The 18,842-nt window shown below is 39.6% G+C and overlaps 1 protein-coding gene across 10 annotated transcripts in view; it reads left to right on the top strand.

Moving 5' to 3' along the window:
- The window catches only part of LOC108432724 (adaptor related protein complex 3 subunit beta 2), a 60,642-nt gene that overhangs the window by 22,785 nt on the left and 19,015 nt on the right, over positions 1-18,842 (top strand). For all 10 annotated transcript variants that reach the window (XM_017706782.2, XM_017706780.2, XM_037542718.1 and 7 more), the window contains exons 2-15: positions 2,325-2,400; positions 7,159-7,233; positions 9,681-9,776; positions 10,484-10,644; positions 11,401-11,467; positions 11,827-12,009; positions 12,157-12,354; positions 12,529-12,626; positions 13,886-13,940; positions 14,520-14,591; positions 14,709-14,771; positions 14,863-14,995; positions 15,125-15,234; positions 17,922-18,098. In XM_017706782.2, coding sequence (XP_017562271.1) covers positions 2,325-2,400; positions 7,159-7,233; positions 9,681-9,776; positions 10,484-10,644; positions 11,401-11,467; positions 11,827-12,009; positions 12,157-12,354; positions 12,529-12,626; positions 13,886-13,940; positions 14,520-14,591; positions 14,709-14,771; positions 14,863-14,995; positions 15,125-15,234; positions 17,922-18,098 — 1,564 coding nt within the window. The remainder of the gene's footprint in view (positions 1-2,324; positions 2,401-7,158; positions 7,234-9,680; positions 9,777-10,483; positions 10,645-11,400; positions 11,468-11,826; positions 12,010-12,156; positions 12,355-12,528; positions 12,627-13,885; positions 13,941-14,519; positions 14,592-14,708; positions 14,772-14,862; positions 14,996-15,124; positions 15,235-17,921; positions 18,099-18,842) is intronic.

Raw genomic sequence — 18,842 nt, 5'->3', positions numbered from 1 at the left:
TCAGCTCTCTAAAGTCTCATTAGGTAGCATATTCTCTGATTAGAGACTTACAGAGAAGTTAGAGAGTTATTCAGGCATGAGGCAGCCATGCTCTGATTCTCTGTAAATCAATGACTACAGAGAACACATTTATTATTCTCTATCTTTTTTTCCTTCCTTGCTCACTTGTGTTTGGTACCTGTACAATAATTTTCATAAAAATATTTGAGCCTTTTATCAGCACATACACTGATGTTTTTATCAATAGTAATAACTATCCCATTGACTTTTTAAAGAAAATATAAATAATAAAATATAATAGTATAATGGTGTCTACTACTGAAAAATATTAAACTGTTGAATGAAAAGTTCTTGGCCCCTGTTGTAGAGTTGAATGTGGGAGAAAATATCCAATCACCGTTTTTCTGCTCAATATTGTAACTGCGGTTTTAGTTGTGATTATTTATGGTAAATTAAGGTTCAGTGCTGTTATTTTGTCCAAGAAACCAAGAACCAGAAAATTCACTTTGACATACTGTGTCCAACTGCCAGTTAATTGCAGTTGTGTTGTGATGGACATAGCACATAAGTGTTTGGTTGCTTGTGATTGATCTAATTGCAAAATGCAATTTTTGTGATGAAACAAGGGCTAAAAGCATAAAGCATAAATAAAGAAAGTGGATAGATTTTTAAAATTCAAACATTACACTATATTTTCTGACTGAAATGCTTCAAAAGTACAGTTTAAAATAAGCATTTAATAAGCTACATATAAAATAAAAGCATGTTGGTTCTCTTCTAGTGTGAGGAGGTGTGGTTAGGTTACTCTGCCATCCTCCAGGGCAACCCTGGTCTAACTCATCTACAGGCAGATCACTGTCTGTAACATGACAGAACCACTCAGATGCTCATGGATAAAACAGGCAAGAAAGGCTTTACTGTTAGAATCGTCAACCAAAATCGTTGTCAGGAAACAGGCACAGGTCAAATCCAGTAAGGGCAGCAAGTAAATACAGACAAGCATCACAACAGGCAAAAAATAATCCAAAAAGGGTCAGGCAAAAGCGGGTAAGTCAAAATACAGAAGATCAGTCAAAACCAGAAGACACAACACAATATATAAACACTCAGTGGCTCAATAAATAAGCAGTTCCTCGCACTGAACTATTCTAAAAGCCCGGGCTTTATACTAAAGCTAATGAGAGGTATTACAGATTAGTATTTAGGTGAAAGAGATCTTTGATTGTAGCATGCTGGAAGGTCAAGAGTCATGTGATCTCCTAGAGGATTCTGGAAGTTGGAGTCCATGGAAACCTCTGAGCCAGAGGGATGCGTGACACCATGTCCTTGTTATTAGCTTAGGTTTCCCCTCTTAAAACTTAAGGCAACATTGTTAATAATATAGGAAGTCTCAGTGCTGCTGGCTTTTATAATCCCTTCTCATACACACAAATAACAAGGTTAGGTCAAAGACCATTATGTTTTTTTGTGTCTCACTTGCTGACACGCTAGATCACGACGTCTTGTTTCACTTGAATGGTGGTTCATTTGGTGATGAGCCATTGTGCTATAGACAGCACAGATATTTCTGTCTTCTTACTAGTAGCTGTCTGAGTGTGCTACCATCTCCTCGCCATTAGACGGTTATTTATCCCAGCACTAGAAGGTCTGTCACAGTGGAGCACAAATCACTTAGTCAAATCTGTCTCTCCATTCAGCCTCTCAGAGTGAGCTAATCACTTCAACAGAGAGCTGCTTCCGTCATCTGCATTCACTGCTTCCTGACGACTTCCTGAACATAATCACCCTAGATCTGCTCTTACACTTGCTTAGAGTGTATCAGAGAGAGTGCAGAATTATAATTTGTAAGAGAGAATATATCTGTGTGTCTGTCGGCCTGTTCCTCCGTTTCGGGGCCTGCAGCATAATAAGCTAAGGTCCATCACATATTTAACTCGTCTGTTCCGCTGGCTTCACGCGGGAGGATAAGGAGGCGGAAGGTATGATCTGAGAGAAGCTTGAAAAAGCTCAGCACAAGCCTTTTAAAACAGCATGCATATTGAACAACTCTTTACAGTCCTCAAGATTCAATTGCTGTGTCTTCAGTCTCTGAGAACAGTTGCTTTGCTATTGTGCAGCTGAGGGGAGTTACAAGTTGATCATATCCATTAGTCATTCTTATTCCCTCTATTAAGAGAGATGAGCGACCATAATATGAAGAGATCTCCTGCAAGGAAAAAACGGACAAAGACAGAAATGGGTTGTAGAGCTTATAATGGACATAAAGATATTCGATTAACTGTAGATTCTATGTGTGCTAATGGTATTTTGCTCTAATTCTTCAGGCATGATGACTTGAAGGAGATGCTGGACAGCAATAAGGACTCTCTGAAACTGGAGGCCATGAAAAGGATTGTTGCGGTGAGTATGCTGTGGTCTACTGGAAGCTTTTACTCAATTTAGTCTAAGTGAAATCCACACTAAAGGGATACTCCAGCCCAAATTAAACATTTAGCCTTCATTGCATGTCTACTCGCCTGCTGCTGCAGCTCCACAATAGTCTTATATATAGATTTTGTGGTTTAAAAACTAGGAAACCTTCTCTGATGATATCCTTTGAAGGTGGGAGAAACCTTTGAAAAACCACAAGAATTTTGGGGTAGATACATGAGGTTGAGCTGTTTGAAATGTTACCTTTTTCTCTGCATGCTCATGAATGCAGAAGGGAAGCAGCTAAGAGGCTGAATATCACATCTGTATTTATTAGCCTCTGCATCAGCAGTCAGAATTCCCATATGTATGTGCAAGTTCACTTGTTGTAATGCATGTTTTGTATTGTAGTGAGAGAACACCAATGAACAACAAACAGATGAGCTTGAAGGATGCATTGCTGTGCCGCTACAAACATGCGACAAATAACATTAAATTCTAGTTGTAGAACAGAATCCTACTTTAAGTGAAAGAGTACATCCCTTTTAAAAAAAAAAGTATCAACATTAAAAGCTCTAATCTCCATAAAAATGTACTGCTTATTGTTCTTAGCCTAAACCATAGCTCAGCAGTTGTTTACTTTGTAGTCAGCTTATTTATCAGCTAAATGGCCTTTCACAGGAGAACACAAGGAGAACACCACAAGTGTTTAAATTGAATCGTTCAAGTGCTTCAATCATTTTTTTGTATTGGCTGTCTGTATGTAATGAAATGGAAGTCAGCCCTGAGGGAAGATCACATGCAGTTAACGAATATGTCCACTCTGACATTGCTATTAATCAGACTTCTGAGCTCTCAGGAAGAATTTCCAGTAAGAGACAGCTGCAGACATGTCTTGTTATAGCGTCTGTGCTCTAAATACATCTGCTCACTTTATGGAATTTTATCCCGTTAAGAGATTTATATCGCTGTGTAGTTTTTGAAGTAACATCGGCTTGTGGGCTTGTGTGATAATCTGATTCGTCCTACAGAAAAATTCTTGATTTACATGGAAAAGTTTAATGTCCTAGATATAAAAGTAAGGCCATTATGCTCACTGAAGCAGTGCTGACAGGTGGTGCTTTATGGCTTTAGTGAGCAAACCCAAGCAGTGAGCTGTGAGTTCCTCGCCTCCAACTACACTGCTCAAAAAAATAAAGGGAACACTTAAACAACACAATATAACTCCAAGTAAAATCAAACTTCTGTGAAATCAAACTGTCCACTTAGGAAGCAACACTGATTGACAATCAATTTCACATGCTGTTGTGCAAATGGAATAGACAACAGGTGGAAATTATTGGCAAGTAGCAAGACACACTCAATAAAGGAGTGGTTCTGCAGGTGGGGACCACAGATCACTTCTCAGTACCAATGCTTTCTGGCTGATGTTCTGGTCACTTTTGAATGTTGGTGGTGCTTTCACACTCATGGTAGCATGAGACGGACTCTACAACCCACACAAGTGGCTCAGGTAGTGCAGCTCATCCAGGATGGCACATCAATGCGAGCTGTGGCAAGAAGGTTTGCTGTGTCTGTCAGTGTAGCGTCCAGAGGCTGGAGGTGCTACCAGGAGACAGGGTAGTACACCAGGAGACGTGGAGGAGGCCATAGGAGGGCAACAACCCAGCAGCAGGACTGCTACCCCTGCCTTTGTGCAAGGAGGAACAGGAGGAGCACTGCCAGAGCCCTGCAAAATGACCTCCAGCAGGCCACAAATGTGCATGTGTCTGCACAAACGATTAGAAACCGACTCCATGAGGATGGTATGAGGGCCCGACGTCCACAGATGGGGGTTGTGCTCACAGCCCAACACTGTGCAGGATGCTTGGCATTTGCCAGAGAACACCAGGATTGGCAAATTTGCCACTGGCGCCCTGTGCTCTTCACAGATTGAGCACATGTGACAGACATGACAGAGTCCTTCAGCATGACCGGTTTGGCAGTGGGTCAGTAATGGTGTGGGGTGGCATTTCTTTGGAGGGCCGCACAGCCCTCCATGTGCTCGCCAGAGGTAGCCTGACTGCCATTAGGTACCGAGATGAGATCCTCAGACCCCTTGTGAGACCATATGCTGGTGCGGTTGGCCCTGGGTTCCTCCTAATGCAGGACAATGCTAGACTTCATGTGGCTTGAGTGTGTCAGCAGTTCCTGCAAGATGAAGGCATTGAAGCTATGGACTGGCCTGCCCATTCCCCAGACCTGAATCCGATTGAGCACATCTGGGACATCATGTCTCGATCCATCCACCAACACCACGTTGCACCACAGACTGTCCAGGAGTTGGCGGATGCTTTAGTCCAGGTCTGGGAGGAGATCCCTCAGGAGACCATCCGCCACCTCATCAGGAGCATGCTCAGGCATTGTAGGGAGGTCATACAGGCACGTGGAGGCCGCACACAATACTGAGCCTCATTTTGAATTGTTTTAAGGACATCACATCAAAGTTGGATCAGCCTGTAGTGTGTTTTTCCACTTTAATTTTGTGTGTGACTCCAAATTAACCAATATTGGTTAATAAATTTGATTTCCATTGATGATTTTTGTGTGATTTTGTTGTCAGCACATTCAACTTTGTACAGAAGTATTCAATGAGAATATTTCATTCATTCAGATCTAGGATATGTTATTTGAGTGTTCCCTTTATTTTATTGAGCAGTGAAGTCTCATCTGCAAAAAAATAATAATAATAATAAAAAATTTATTTTTCATCTTTGTTGAGGTGTCCAGTAAGGTCAGGCAAATACAGAGCTCATCTGCCTTTTAAGAATACAGTGTTGACTGTGTGGATTAGTAGCTAGTCATGTAAACACGTTTTTTCTTCCTTTGACGTTGTATAGAAGCTATTATGTAAAAGATTAGATTTAAAAATGCATGACATTACATGCCCGAATTAAGAGATAAGAGCAAGGCAGGGCTGTACACTATGTAGATAAAATAATTTAATTCTGGAACAGTCTGAGGTGTTTGCTCTAAGTTCATGGAGGAGCGATTTGTTCCTTGCAGGATGTTGGGGTTTATGGCGGTTGCTGGAGCTGAATTTTTATGCTGCTAGGCGCAGTTGCTATAGCACACAGAGGGCTTTGCTGTGATGTCGTGATATTAAATAGGACAGTGCTAGGAGAGGGGGGATTGCACAGCCTGGTGTTAAATATTCATTCCTGGTGTCAGATTCTCAGGGTTGCAGAGGAGCAGCTAACGGCTGAAATATTTATCGGATGAAGCAGAGGGGAAGAAAAAAAATGCCGGCCTGACTCAGTTTCCATTCGTGGAACCAGAGCAAGAGGCAGTGGAATTGGTGACAGCTTAAGAGTACCTGTTAGAGCTCACCTCAGATCCACTTTCTGTTCTTAAATCTAACCTTAGCTTTATAAAAGAAACGGGAAACAAACTGATCTTAAGTCAGCATGTTAGGTCCTGTTTTCACTGGGCTATAGTAGTAGGCCTTGAGAGAGGCCCTTCTACAAAACCCCAATAAAAATGAGATATGTTGACATTATATTCCAAGTATTTACAGTATAGCATAATATATTGTCAGTATGCCTTTTTTTGTACGAGAATAATGTTATTGTTTCTCTATCAAAAGAAAATGGACTTTTCAGAATGCACATTTCAGGATACTTTTCTTTCACTGGGGTTGTACCCTCAAGGAACATAACTGAACCATATTCTGTTGCACTTATTTTAATAAGTTGCATTGACTCAAAACACACTGTCTTGACTCCAGGCTCTAAGATAAGAAAAGGTACAAATACAGTATGTATCTTTCTCCTAGGGAAGTGAATGTAGTATACCTTTAAAACTCATTTAATCAGACTTCAAAGGGGAATTCCACAATTTTTTCAATATTACTTCACATTTCAGTCATTACGATGTACGATGTCCATCAGTAGTTTGATGCAGAATGGTTTATTTTAGAAAAAGAAAGTAGGACTCTTAATTGTGGTGGTGACCCAAAGGTCTCAATGTCCACAACACAAATATAAGCATTTTATTTACTATCCTATTTATTTACTATGTGTAATGTGTAGATTATGTGTAATGATACAACACTAAATTTCACTGGATGACTTTGTTTACATCATAATAATTTAATTATGCTGTTTTTTTTTAAAAAAAAAACACTGGAATTTTCATTTAAGGACACTGTTGTAACTTTTGTGTTTGAGGGTTCATTTATGTTGTTTGTGTCTTGTGGAACAAAAATCTATCTGTACAGATTGATCTCAGTCACTGACCAGTTTTGTATTGTCCTTTATACATGGTACAAATTATTTCTTTGGAAGGACTGTAGGCCACATCATGGTGCCTAAACAATCCCCAAATTCACTATCCATCACCAGTGGCTGACAGTCATGTCTGTAGGGTCTCTCTCTCTCTCTGCAGTCTTTTCTCTGTCTCGCTGTCTCGCTGTCACAGCTCATTGAGGGCCATAAACAGATATGTTATCCTTTATTTCAGATGCCCAGCCCCTTCGGCTTCTAATCATAATGTTGTCTGCGTAAACGTGCAGAGGGATTTCTTTATGACTGTGTAATGCACAATATAAATCTATCCAGTGCCTGCAGTGCCATATACAGCATATACCATCACCAGTCACAGTTCATATTCGTTATAACTGGTCCCTGTGTTGACAGTTTATAAGCAACAGCTCCCAGCAGCATCGTGACATTCTCTGATTTTGTGTTGGGTCTTTTTTATTGCCCGTAGATGATTGCAAGAGGGAAAAATGCATCTGATCTCTTTCCTGCTGTGGTGAAGAATGTGGCCTGCAAGAACATTGAGGTGAGTTTGAAAAGAGGACTGTGAGAAAAAAACAGCATAACATGTTGACATTTCTGTGCTACATCAGTGAGAGCAAATATAAACTGAGAAGAGGGGTGGGAATGTGGGAAAAAGCTGACATTTTAGGGAGTTCAAATCATCACATATTTACATGTAGCAGCTCTTCAGTAACCTTTCTGACTTTGTGTGACTACTCAGCTGAAATGCTGAATCATAAGAGCTTATTTCAAGCCCTATTAGTGATCTGGCCATCCTTTGAAGATGTGTGTGTGTGTGTGTGTGTGTGTGTGTGTGTGTGTGTGTGTGTGTGTGTGTGTGTGTGTGTGTGTGCGCAAAAATTGGTGATCATTAGAATTGTTACCTTTACTCAGTTGCATGTATGCAAGTAAAAAAGTGATGAAGTTGTGCTTTTCAGTGATTTCAAGTGATATTACTTCTACTGAAGTATATCTGTGATGGAAGTAACCTACTGTTTACATTTTAGACTTCAGCCATTGCATTTTTAATTCTCAAATAGTTTTCAGCTCCTTTTTTATTCTGTTCTGTTGGTTCAGCACTTGGACTAAGTTGCACCAGTTTTGTGAAAGTTTGCATTTAAGTTTGTGTGTAAAATTTTCAGTCCTTAGTTAACATTAGTTAGTTGCAAACTGTCATTTTACTAAATTTAGTTGCACCATCAATCTGTAAGTCATTTTTTAACATGTAACAACTAACTGACGGTGTCAAACACTAACATAGTGTTTCCATACAGAACATACAGAATCAATAAACTAGCAGTCAATGAAAAAATATCCAGTATAGAAGAGAATAATGCAAACAAGTAGGTGTTTTTACAATGGAACTGAATAAAATTAAAAAATACATTTTAATTAGCTTAGCCTACAACTTACATACAGCTGATGCAACAAGCCTTAGACCAAAAAGAGAAGAATACCTTAACAGTGATGGATGCTAGATTGTTTTTGTTTTTGCTTGTCTCATTTTAGTTGTACTGAAGTCATTATTTAAATAAAGTGACACTAATATTTAAGAAAGGGTTTATGCTACACTATTCATAACAGTGAGCAGAATAGGGGTGGGGAATCTTTAGGCACCTCAAGATTTGATTTGATTACAATTCAGAGGGCTGCGATTATAAAATGATTATTGATGCATCTTGAGGCATCTTTATTTTCTATACAGGATTTCTATTTTCTCACTGTCTGAGGACTGGGTAGTTTTAAAGCAAAGTATTTGTAATGATCCATAATGGATTTACTTCCAATATCTTTTATTAATAAATCAAATGGAAGTGATCTAGAAGGCTCTCATTCACTGCTCTTGTTTGAGACGCTGCTGCCACTAATCTGCGATAACATGTGCTGTTAGGGTGACATAAGATCCAGTGGTAATGGATGTCAATGGAGCACGTTACAGTCGTCCTACCTGTTTAATTCAGTGATTTTATAACTTCGGTTTTGGTCTCATTATAGAGAGTCAGGGGTCACTGTGTCAGTAAAATATCTTCGAGACTGGACGCTGAATCTCGGCTCCAAAGTACAAACGTCCTGGTTCTCAACAACTGAGAAGACTGCAGGTCACATAGCAACGAAGTCTCGCCGAGTGAGTAGCTATGAAAAGGCAATGAGATTTAAGACGAACATTTAGAGACAAATTGACATTCATTTATAAGCAGCACAGTTGCATTCCTGGAATGTTAAATCTGCAATGAGAGGCTGTCATACACTAAAAATACACCCTTGCTTCTCTTTCAAATTTCCTCTTTCCAGCTTAAATTCTGCAGCAGCTACATTCGGTGCCGCAGGCAGAATTTAAGGTGGAACGGGAAAATTCGAACAAGAAGCTGGAGAATGAGACGCGACTTCAGGCTCGTAAAACAGCTGAACTTTGAGAGACATTTTATAATAAGCTGAGGAAAAGTTTCCTGATGGAAAGGGGAGGAAAGCAGCTATAGCTGAGCTCAAGCTTAAAGCACAGCAAAGTCAGTCTGTGTTGTTGTTTATTTTGTTTGTTTTTTAGCCTATACTAGGACATTATCACACACTGAGACATAGACATTAAATGTTGTGGCTCCCAAGGTGGTTTGATTTTTGTTGAAAGGACAAAATGTCTCTTTTTAACATTTGGGTTGTGACTCCTGATCTAACCTGGCTTTTAATGCACAGTGAGCCGTTCGAATTTCTTGCTCATCCAGTTGTGTTTTTGTTATGTGCCGCCACAGACTGTCCGGGCGCTGCACTTACCCATATCCAGGTTCCACTTTTTACGTTCCGTCAACATTATGGTATAAATTAAATATTTTAAAAATCTATTTTTGACGTTTATTAATCGATTCAGAATCGTTCACATCTGCATCGCGATGCATCTAAGAATCAAGTTTTTCCCCTATCCCTAGAGCAGAACATATGTAAAGGTGTAGTTTCTGATGTATGTTCTTCTGTTCACAGGTAAAGAAGCTGGTGTATGTGTATCTAGTGCGCTATGCTGAGGAGCAGCAGGATTTGGCTCTGCTCTCCATCTCTACATTTCAGCGGGGACTCAAGGTCAGTACTTATGAGCTGTATCTTAAACCCCTAATAATATGTAGTTTCTTAATTGCTTAAATATTTTAAATTCCTCACTCTCAAAGCAACATAACTTAATTTTTAACTCATATGTACACACACAAAAAAATAATGGCAAACTGACCTCAGAACAGCAGATGGTGAGTTAAAGAACCTGCTTTGTGCTAATGTGTTTTCACTTTAGTCCTCTGAGCCTGGAGCATCATCATAGTGTTGCTTTTCTTACTCAGCCAAAGCAAGCTTTAAGATGAAGCTTACAGCTCAATTCTCTGTATGATCCCACCCTCCACTGAGCCATACAGCCCCTGACTGTGTGACAAGTCTCCTAGTCACGCATTGTCATTGGCCATGACTATGCATTAGCTTTTGGAGTCTTCATGTGGTGGAAACGCCATCTAGTGACTATGTCAGGAAAGGACTTATCTGCTACCCCATAGTTAAGTGCGTTCCTGGTGTTGCAGTACCTTTGTTTTGGTTTTTCACCTGTAACATATGCATTATAACCTCATGAAGGGCTTCTTTAATAGCTGTTGTGTTTAATTACATATAGTTGGAGCCAAATGATGCTAAAAGTTCACTCAGGCACCAGGATTGGGAATCACTGGTTTGTGGCATTAACAATGTATTTGACACTGGCTTAACACCATAACATATTTCTCATTTTGCCTTTTTTCCCAAACCTACAGGATCCTAATCAGCTGATTCGTGCGAGCGCTTTGCGTGTTCTCTCCAGTATCAGAGTCACTATCATTGTGCCCATTATGATGTTGGCCATTAAAGAGGCTGCCTCTGATATGTCTCCATATGTCCGCAAGACAGCCGCACATGCCATCCCCAAACTCTACAGGTAGCTGTCTAATGAGTCCTGATGATTACTCCTATTCAAAGCGTATGCATAACTAGTGTCAGGGAAATTATCAAGATAATCAAGAAAGCAAGCCATTACAAATTACTAATTACTTTCTATCAAAATGCATTGATCCACACAGAGATCTTTAGCCACCAGGTTCATTTAAGCATGATTAGATGCATCATCAGATTGTTTTTTGAGTTTACAGCAGTATTTCCTGTGCTTGTGTTGCACTGCTCATATTTACAGTCAAACTCACAGTTAGCTATCGCAGGTAGTACACATGTGTACAAATTAAGGGTAACCACATAATCTATATAGAGAAATGCATCACATTTAGTTTACACTGTTCTCAGAAATATAAGTGTAATTTGTATTAAGTCTACTGACTTAATACAAATTACACTTGTATTTCTGAGAAATATGATTACAAAATTTTAAATTACAGAAAAATATCTCAGCACTGAGCATAACACAGTAATTTAAGAAGTAAACAAGTAAACAGCCCTCTTGTTTTGAAGCAAGTGCCAGTGAATCCCAATACTTGCTCTCTCTCTCTCTCTCTGTCTCTATCTATCTGTCTGTCTGTTCATCTGTCCGTCCGTCCGTCCATCCATCCGTCTATCTATCTATCTATCTATCTATCTATCTATCTATCTATCTATCTATCTATCTATCTATCTATCTATCTATCTATCTATCCATCCATCCATCCATCCATCCATCTATCTATCTATCTATCTATGTTTGCAGCTTGGACCCTGAACAGAAAGACCAGCTTATTGAGGTCATTGAAAAGCTGCTTGCTGATAAAACCACTGTAAGTGAAGTTGGTGGCGGTATTACTGATATGATCACAGATTAACATTAGGGCTGCATGATAAATTGTATTAGCATCATTATTGCGATAAACACATTGTTAAGATGTGCCTCTAATATGTTGTGTACTGAAATGCTGTTTCTCAGCCTTTCAGTCCACAAAAAGTCTTTCTGTTAATAAGTGATGAGTAGCTATTAGTAATTCTAATGTATTTTTTTATTTATTTAACTTTTGTTTTTAATGATAACATCATAATGATATCCAACAGCTTTATCAAGCATTGCATTTATATCCTGCCCTAATCAGTAATAAGATACCTTCCATTATTCCAACAATTTATGCATGTATTTATTGTGTAGTTGGTAGCAGGCAGTGTAGTGATGGCATTTGAGGAAGTATGTCCGGAGCGGATTGATCTGATCCATAAGAACTACCGTAAGCTCTGCAATCTGCTGATTGATGTGGAGGAGTGGGGTCAGGTGGTTATCATCAACATGCTCACCCGCTATGCCAGAACCCAGTTTCTCAACCCTAACATTAATGTAAGTCCTGCGCCTGGAAGTCTCCAATTCTTTTCTTTTGTTGCTGTCATAATTAATATTCAGTACATTTAAAGAAGAGCAAAGTTTTCTCTGTCTGTTTTTATGATATGCTGTTTGTTTTTTTTTTTTTGTGCGTGTGTGCTGTAGGAGTCACTTTTGGAAGAGGGAGGAGAAAAGGCTTTTTATGGTTCTGATGATGATGATGATGATGATGATGATGATGACGATGAAGAGAAAAAAGCCGAGGCCGCTGCTCTGGCCAAGAGGAAGCCCTACGTTATGGACCCTGACCACCGACTGCTGCTCAGAAACACCAAACCCTTGCTACAAAGCCGCAATGCTGCGGTCAGTACAATATTAAGGCCTAAACACACCCGCACACATATAGAATATGAAACAAGAATGTTGTGGCTGCGATTTAGACTCAGTACATATTCAGAGAAGCATCAGTCACTGATACTGTCAAATGTTTGCTCTGTACTGACATGTCAAACTAAATTTTTTTCTGCATTATTGTAGGTGGTGATGGCAGTGGCTCAGCTGTATTTCCATCTCGCTCCAAAAGCAGAGGTCGGCGTCATTGCCAAGGCTCTGGTGAGGCTGATGAGGAGCCACAGGTCAGTGAGAGGAGAACAGAGATGAAATGAGGGCTTTCCCCTTGGCAGGCTCTGCTAATTCTGTGGTTGTAAACTTTCTATGAGACCTTTGAGGCCAGGTGTTCAGTGATAAGGTCATCAGTTAGTGCCAGATAAATGCCAGGATGAGATTGCATTGCCCTTGAGCTCTGAGGGGACTGACACTGTTGTTTGTCAACTTTGAGTCTGAGAGTTTTGGCATTGCCTGTACTATATAATGAGACCAGGAGACCTAAGGTTGAAGAGCAGAGAATCTGATTTTTACTCATTTCTTTTACTTATCTTACTCTTTTATTGATTTCAAATTGTGAAAAAAGTTCCAAATCAGGCTTGTGCACAGACATATTTGGAGGCAGGGTTTGAAGAGGAAAAGGGGCAAATTGAACAGAAATGAAATTTAATTTACTGTATTTTGCTGTCACATTTATAAAGAAACCCACCGTAAGTATGTTTCAGATAAACCAAAACAGAGTTGAAAGTTTGTCAAAAGGCAGCCAAAATAACTAACATTATTTTCTATGCAAGGATAAGAAACCCAATCAGCAGTGTGTAAAGCCATGGTGCTACTCACTACATAGTATTTTGGTGTAACTGTTTAAGAGCTTCCCAGAGTTTCATAAATTCCTGTTTCTTTCACAATGACGAAAACTTGATGAAACAACTTATGACACCCCTTGTTGCTGACATTAAGTTTGGTTGTTGTTCAAAATAACCACATTTGCAATGTGACTCCTTCTCAAAGATACTATCTTAATTTTATTGGCACGATTTCCAGCGTGGCAGGTGGGAGTTACCGAAGAGAACCAAAGCTAGTCAGTACTGCAGCAAAGGGAATGCCAGAAAGCAATAAATCTCTTAGAAACCCCAGCCAACCCACAAGCTCTATTTCAATAGTGAGGCTGAGCCTCTTCTCACTGAAACAGATTTTTGAAGAATGGCTGAGGCAATATAAAATACAATTACTCTACACACCAACCAAGGTGGCACTTGTACAGTCTGAAGACAAAGGCGCTTTGGCTCAAGCTTAGTGCACATGGCTGATCTAAGCTCATTCTAGCAATAGATGCAAGTCACCTATTCAGCTTTATTTGATAGATACTTGCAGATTCTTTTGTACAAACAGACGATCATTGTTGTCCACTTAAACTGATTTTTTGAATGTGAATTAAAATGTAAATTTGCTACAATGTATTTCTGTGTTGTAGAGTGACATGATGTTCTTTTTTCATATTTCTCTGCAGCGAAGTTCAGTATGTAGTTCTACAAAACGTTGCTACCATGACCATCAAAAGGAGGGTGAGTTTTCTGCAGTTACTGCACTTCAGTGGTTCAGGCTTTACAGCACAGCAGAAAGGGTTAAAGTGTCTAATTACTTGGACCTGGCCCTAAAGGGATTTTAATGTTGCTGGTTTGGGGGGGGGGGGGTTGAGTTCTTCTTTCGAATCAGGTTCTGCATGTGCAGTCAAATTATGGGTGTCTGTTAGGCCATTTATAGAAGTGAGCAGTGAACACTCTCTTCTAAGTATGTTTAGATACCCTAAAGTGTTGTTCAAGCAGAATTTCAGAAAGATGTGGAGATTGACCACATTTGTCATGGGGGAATCATGCAGTAGCCCTGTTGGTCCAATAAAGGAGATCTAGATAGGGAGTTAACAAATATTTAAATAATTGGACAAGAGTACAAAAACAATGAAACATCTTTTGAATCTTTAAAATCTGTCATCTTTTAGTAGTTATGTTAGATTGATGGTTTCTAGATATTTTTGAAAGTCATTCTATCACAGTAGATTTAAATGCTGTTTTGTTGCTGTCCTGCTTTAGTGAATGTTAATTTCTTCCTTGTTGTGCCTTAACACAGCGGTTGTATTTCTGCAGGGGATGTTCGAGCCATACTTGAAGAGCTTCTATATCCGGTCCACTGATCCCACACAGATCAAAATACTGAAGGTGAATACTGAAGCATTTTGAGATGATTCATTTTATGTCAGTACTTTATGGAGCATTGCTGTGTTTTAAGAGTGATTGCTGTTTATTGATGTTGCTTTTCTTTTATCAACGTTGCAGCTTGAAGTTTTAACAAATCTGGCAAATGAAACAAACATATCAACAATTCTGAGAGAGTTTCAGGTAAGGAAAACTGTGACAGTGCAGATGAAAGTCAAATGAATGCCTTGCTGACAAGTATGGTAATCTTCGCTGTCTTTGTGGACCTACATAGACCTATATCAAAAGCATGGATAAGGACTTTGTGGCAGCCACAATCCAGGCCATTGGCCGCTGTGCCACTAACATTGGGGAGGTCAGAGACACCTGCCTCAACGGTCTGGTACAACTCCTTTCAAACAGAGATGGTGAGTATGTGTGTAAATATTATACAGATGGTTATAGATGTGAGACAAGTGGTGTTGTCAGAATATAATATGGAAAATGCAGTTACAAATTACAATTTGTCTATATATGTGCTTGTGTTCATGATACAGAGCTGGTAGTAGCTGAGTCTGTGGTGGTAATTAAGAAGCTCCTGCAGATGCAGCCAGAGCAGCACAGTGACATCATCAAGCATATGGCCAAGCTCACAGACAACATACAGGTGGATGACTCCAGATCTCTTTCAGAGAAGCTCAGTTTTCTTAATACCTAGAATACCTAACCCCTGTCTGCAGGCTCCCTAGTGGCCATTTCAGCAGCGGAACAGAAATCGACTTAAGATATTTTTTAATTGAAATAATCAAATAAAGATGATAAGAAGAAATGTTATGGCTACTGTGAAAAAAACATTCCCTCATCATAACATGACAGCTCCATAACATCATCAAGGCCCTTGTAACAATGCTTATAAGCCACCTTTCCTTAATGAACAGCTTTATGAAAAGCAGAGTTGTATGGTGACATAGTTCTGCCTGGTGGTTTGTATAGTGTTGGCTCGAGTGAGCTCAGTTCTTTGCTGACGTATTTACGTTATGTAAAATAATAATAATAATTTAATTATTTTTAAAGATTTCTCAGTAGCACCAACTGCAAGGCAATTAAAATTCTAAGTGGTTTTCAGCAACATTTGGAGTTTATGTGTTCCACTTTGTTTTAATACATTTCACTTTTAGTGTACTTTTTACAGTGTCTGCTTTTATGACTGTTTTATCAGTGATGCACCAAAACCACTTTTCCTCTTCCAATACTGTTACCAATGCCTGAACCTTTAGTGTCAGCCAGTGTCGAGTATCAAGGCTGATACTAAGTCATTCTAACCTAACTAGCTAACAAGTCTTGATTTATTTATAAATTTTATTTTGGTAAAAGCTGTGTTCTGTGTCACAAATAAATCGTACTAAGCTTGAATGAATGACATATTTATATACACTGCTCAAAAAGATAAAGGGAACACTCAAATAACACATCCTAGATCTGAATGAATGAAATATTCTCATTGAATACTTTGTTCTGTACAAAGTTGAATGTGCTGACAACAAAATCACACAAAAATCATTAATGGAAATCAAATTTATTAACCAATGGAGGCCTGGATTTGGAGTCACACACAAAATTAAAGTGGAAAAACACACTACAGGCTGATCCAACTTTGATGTAATGTCCTTAAAACAAGTCAAAATGAGGCTCAGTGTTGTGTGTGGCCCCACGTGCCTGTATGACCTCCCTACAACGCCTGGGCATGCTCATGATGAGGTGGCGGATGGTCTCCTGAGGGATCTCCTCCCAGACCTGGACTAAAGCATCTGCCAACTCCTGGACAGTCTGTGGTGCAACATGGCATTGGTGGATGGAGCGAGACATGATGTCCCAGATGTGCTCAATCGGATTCAGGTCTGAGGAACGGGCAGGCCAGTCCATAGCTTCAATGCAAAGAAATGTCACCCCACACCATTACTGACCCACTGCCAAACCGGTCATGCTGAAGGATGTTGCAGGCAGCAGATCGCTCTCCACGGCGTCTCCAGACTCTGTCACGTCTGTCACATGTGCTCAGTGTGAACCTGCTTTCATCTGTGAAGAGCACAGGGCGCCAGTGGCGAATTTGCCAATCCTGGTGTTCTCTGGCAAATGCCAAGCGTCCTGCACGGTGTTGGGCTGTGAGCACAACCCCCATCTGTGGACGTCGGGCCTCATACCATCCTCATGGAGTCGGTTTCTAACCGTTTGTGCAGACACATGCACATTTGTGGCCTGCTGGAGGTCATTTTGCAGGGCTCTGGCAGTGCTAATTGCCAATAATTTCCACCTGTTGTCTATTCCATTTGCACAACAGCATGTGAAATTGATTGTCAATCAGTGTTGCTTCTGTTGCTTCCTAAGTGGACAGTTTGATTTCACAGAAGTTTGATTTACTTGGAGTTATATTGTGTTGTTTAAGTGTTCCCTTTATTTTTTTGAGCAATGTATTATTTTGTATTTACTATATATAAAACGTGTTTACTATTTTATAATTAATAACCATAATTAATAAGCACAACAACTGAAGTAAATTTACAATATTTTTATTGAGCAAAGTAGTTAAAAATAGAACTGAACTATATATAGATACCCTAAAAGACCAGCAGTTCGTTCCAAATTCCAACTGTTCTGTCACCCAATGTTATTGCCTTCAAGATGCCAACAAGTTACTGGCATTATAGATTCTGCCATGAGCATTTTTACTGCTGCTTGTGAACTTACACCGCCTCCGTGTTATGTTCCAGCGTGCATGCACATATCACTCAGCAGCATGCCTGCCTCGTAGTATTAGTCATAGATATCGGCATCCCCATCAAAGATACTAATACTGCTTTTTAAAGGGTGGTATCAGAGATAATGCTGATGCAGTAGTATATAGGGTATACAACCCTATGTTTTATGTTTGTTTGTAGTGTCGTTTTTATCTGTGTTTTCAGTGGTCTATTGTTTGATTTTATTGTTCCACACTGATCTAAATTGCAAACAGTTTTATTGATATGACAGTAAATGTTGAATTGAGTTAACTCTTTAAATGCCCCACCGGCAGGCCCAAAGTTTTATTAGAAACTTCCATAATCTAAGTAAGCTCAGCCAGTTTGTATTGAAGTCTCTGAATAATAAGCCTTAATATGTAATAAGCCTGGGATTTTAAGGGGTTAATAAACTCCAAATAACATGAAAGGCCAGTGGAAAAATAAATTTTTGTAAAGAAAATCTGATACAAAATTTCAGAGGCACCAAATCTGTGTTCAGCAGTGCAGTAGATACAGATAACACTTTTCACTAGCTTTAGGATATAGCGCTAACAAGTGCCTTTGCCCCGTTTTTCAGGTGCCGATGGCGAGAGCCAGCATCCTGTGGCTAATTGGCGAGTACTGTGAACATGTACCTAAAATTGCTCCTGATGTTCTGAGGAAGATGGCAAAGACATTCACCAATGAGGAGGACATTGTCAAGCTGCAGATAATCAACCTGGCTGCCAAACTCTACCTGACCAACTCCAAACAGGTGTGACCCTGCAATCTGAATTCAGCCACTCAGAAGTGATTGGTGGCTTTTATGGTCTTTGCAGTGTGTCAAGACACACTATGGGTCTCAGTGATCTGTTCTGTGAAGCTGTCAGAGGTCCTGAAAAGTAGTCACTCAGTAACCCAGTCACGTAATAGTTTAAACCAAGTAGTTGTATTGCATTACTGATTGTTTGTAGATGTGGGAGTTTCAGAGGCACATTAGATACAATCATTGCTCATTAGTCTACAGCTGTGATTTCCAAGGTTTTTACAGACTCTGTAATCGTCTGTTGCAAACACCCTCTCATGCACATTTATATATATCCATGATGCATATTTATTACATTATAATCCCTCTTAATATACCAAACATGTTCATGAAGTAAAGACACAACACACCAGATGCACTGAATAATACAGAACAAGTAATATGTGGAATGCTTCTGAGACCTGTCTCACAGGTGTGGTACACTCTGGGGTGCTGGTCAGAGCACAGAAATGAGAGGCATGAGAGAGTCAAAGAGAATTGTACAGTGAATAAAGTACTCACACATGAATAAAGTACTCACACATGTGCAGAGCACATTCAGCAGACTAACATCATCTGCTCACTTTTTAACACCGATACAAGACAAAGAAATGAAGCTGAAGTTAGCTTCTTCTTTGAATTTTCCATTCCACATTAAATGGGGCTGCCGTTACATTATGATGCCTGTACAAGGCAACTCCAGCCACATCACAA

Source organism: Pygocentrus nattereri, chromosome 11 (assembly GCF_015220715.1).
Source record: "Pygocentrus nattereri isolate fPygNat1 chromosome 11, fPygNat1.pri, whole genome shotgun sequence".
Lineage (NCBI taxonomy): Eukaryota > Metazoa > Chordata > Actinopteri > Characiformes > Serrasalmidae > Pygocentrus > Pygocentrus nattereri.
This window is presented reverse-complemented; position numbering and strand designations above follow the sequence as displayed.